At 31.0% G+C, this 3,367-nt stretch overlaps 1 protein-coding gene across 1 annotated transcript; it reads right to left on the minus strand.

Annotated features, from left to right (window-relative positions):
* Positions 1 to 1,862: 1,862 nt before the first annotated feature.
* Positions 1,863 to 3,084, minus strand: LOC109341921. The gene is made up of 3 exons (XM_019579896.1): positions 2,790 to 3,084; positions 2,241 to 2,295; positions 1,863 to 2,168 (listed from the first exon to the last, which is right to left on the minus strand). Exons 1-3 carry the CDS (start codon positions 2,938 to 2,940, stop codon positions 2,036 to 2,038), a joined length of 339 nt encoding a protein of 112 aa, XP_019435441.1. The 5' UTR covers positions 2,941 to 3,084; the 3' UTR covers positions 1,863 to 2,035.
* Between the last annotated feature and the right edge of the window lie 283 nt (positions 3,085 to 3,367).

Consider the following 3,367-nt stretch of genomic DNA (forward strand, 5'->3'; position numbering starts at 1 on the left):
AGTTAAAAGTACTTATCCAAATTTAGTTGATGAATACTTGAATGATGAATTTCTACAATGTGGAGCTATTTTGATGTCAACAATTAAAACAATTAATGAAATAAATGATTATGTCCCATCATTGATCCCAGATAGATCTTTCAATCATATTTTTTTACATAATCATAAATGTTATTATATGAATATTAACACATTTTGTTTCAAATGAAGGTGATGAAAGGGAGTATCTAAGCTCAAATTATTTTGGTAGGTTAGAGTCTAAACTCCCTAAGAACTTCAGGATTGCCTAACTGCAAAATCAAATTGAAGGAACACCAATTATGCTATTGAGAAATCTAGACCAGTATGGAGACTTGTGCAATGGAACAAGAATGATCGTAAGTAGAATAGGAACCCCATGTCATCGAAGCAAAGGTAATGATAGGGAAAAATGTTGGGAAGATGTTCTACATTTCACGAATGAGTTTGTCTCCATCCCATTCACCATGGCCTATCATATTAACAAGGAGACAGTTTTCGTTCATTGTTTCATATGCTATTACAATCAACAAGTCACAAGGGCATTCACTAGCAAGTGTTGGTTGTATCTACCTCGACTAGTTTTTAGTCATGGTCAACTATATGTTACTTTTTCAAAAGTTCAATAATGGAATGACTTAAAATATTAATACATGACAAGGAAGGAAAAGCAAACAACATTACGACAATGAAAGGTAACACTATAAACAGGTAACAATATATCACCTACTATTAAATGCACATCCTATTCATTTTTTATTACTTAAGGATTTAATATGTATACACTGATAGTGTAAGTGTTTTTTACACTGTCAGTAAATCATCCACCATTGATTTGTTAACCATCATTGACTCTCAAACAAAAGTAATACAAATCAATGGTGGATGATATACTGACAATGCAAAAAAATTTACAATATCGGTGCACAGATTTTAAACTCTTCATTTAAATACCCTATTCTAACCCTTTAAATGTTACACCTTATTGCAAACAATTGTACTTCATTTGATTATTTTCATACCAAAAGGATTAAATTTTTCATATCATTTATAATTGCAAGTTTGATTCATGATGATAAAATCAAACAATATATGTCATTTTGGTCTACTTTTCATCTAGTTTTGGTGTAATCATCATATATAACATTTCAAATTTTTTGTGTACTTAGTCTACTTTCAGTATACTTGATATACATGATCTTCTATTACGTTTCCATAATTACCAATTTAAGAATATTTATCTTCTTGTATATATATTCCTAAAATTAACTTCAGGCATTAATGATTTTAAGCATATGTAAAAATAAACTATCTCGTACGAATGCACGGATAACTGACTAATTAATATATAAACATATGGACATATCAAGAATAATATCATGTTGCTTCATTTTCTAATAATGATACTATATACCCAAGTTTATAATTAACTCTACATCTCATAGTATAACTATGATTCAAAATATCATTGTAATTTATAGATATTTATGTTATAAATGTTACTCTATTTTTTTTCAAGTTTATAACACAAATATTTAATATGTCTTTTTTATTATAAGTTTAATGCTATTATATTCTAGACAACTTTCACCTAAAGCTTAGTACAAAGTTAAAGGTCCTAAAAAGAAGAAAATGATAGCACAAACTCGGTTGAATAAGCCCAGCTAAAAAGCCCAAATTTAATAAAAAAAATACCTAATAAAATAATTAAACCCTATAAATTTTATAGCTTTGACTAGATAACTTTATATTATGACAAACATATACTAGCTAAAGACATGCAAGTTGAAAATGGATGGGGAATGCAAAAAGGAAAAAAGAAAACAAACAACAAAGGGTGCACATATTAAATCATATAAAAACATACACTATTATAGCCTCATAGAAATCATGACAAGGAAATATATGGTTGAGGCCATGACCATCATTTCAGAGTATCAAGCTCCAGAATTCCTGGTCATAATGTCTTGGTTTGTGTTAACTTTTCTACAAATGCATATGCAATGATGCTAATCCATCAATTGCTCTTCTTTACAGTGTATTTCCCATTGGACATGTTCCCTTCGGCGTCTGGGTGAGGAATTGATCCATTGATGCACTGCTCTTCAAAACCTACTACAAGATCTGTATAAGAACAGAAACAAGGCAACCTATACAAAAAATGTTCTAGCAGGGATTAGGTTGTCAAATATAAAGATATTTCAGTCAACACATGATTTTACCTGCTTGACTTTATAAGTTCATCACTTACTGTCATTTGCTCCTCATATATGTTCCCTATAAAATATGATATTTAGTATCTTATAAAACTGTATTTTTGTGTTATAATAACTAAACCCAAAAAAAACTAACGTTATTAAACTTATAATGTCATCTAGTTATATAAAACAAGACACGCAGGAATGCTAAACAAAATAGCCTTACATTATGACACAAGAAACGATTAGATATTCCAATTCCCTTAGAGCATCACAGCATGCTGCAATTTTCATACAACATTACAGTATCTCGTCCAATCAGTCTAAAATTACATAAACGGTGTACTTAACTACCATAATTAGGAGTAAGTAAAAATCAGTTTGCAGTAGAGATTAAGTACTGCAGAAGTATATTCAAATATATATTACATCCATAGTGATGCAAAAGTAATAAGCTGCAACGTAAAAGTAAAAAAAAAATATGAATTATTGCAAAATATTCACCAATCTATCAAGGAAAGCAGACACCTTCCTTATCTTGCCTATAGAGTGTGTTCTGCACATCCCCTTAAATATCCATTGTTGCATACCTCCAGAAAGGGATTTTTCCTGAGAAATATTTTGCCATCAAACGTCGAGAGCATTCACCATCATATTTTGTGAATCTCTCAATGCGCTGTGTGCTGTCCAGGTGACAGTAAAATGAACATGGTAAATCATGCATCTTCTTTTAGACAAATAACTTCCACAAAATGAACTGTCTTATCAAAGATTTATGTCCTATATATATAGGGCACATATTTTGGGGCTTTCTAAAATATAATTTTTATGCCCAAAAGATGACGAAAAAGAATTAAAGGGAGGAAGAATTAAGTCTAACAATGGAGGTAGATATGGCAAATTGACTCTTCTGGAATACCTTCCAAGGGTAGGAGTGATTGTGGACATCCATATTTTAAAAACAATTGGTCCACGTGCACAAGTCTCCTACCTAATGGGGTATGGGGAAGATAAATGTATGCAACCTTACCCTTGACTTCAGATCATAAGGCAAGCAAACTTACCATTGTGCTGAGGCTCACCCTCTATTTGAGAGATTAGATGAACAACGTGGATCTTCTCCAGCATGAATACTAAGTCTTTTGTCCCAT

This window comes from Lupinus angustifolius, unplaced genomic scaffold (assembly GCF_001865875.1).
Source record: "Lupinus angustifolius cultivar Tanjil unplaced genomic scaffold, LupAngTanjil_v1.0 Scaffold_922, whole genome shotgun sequence".
Lineage (NCBI taxonomy): Eukaryota > Viridiplantae > Streptophyta > Magnoliopsida > Fabales > Fabaceae > Lupinus > Lupinus angustifolius.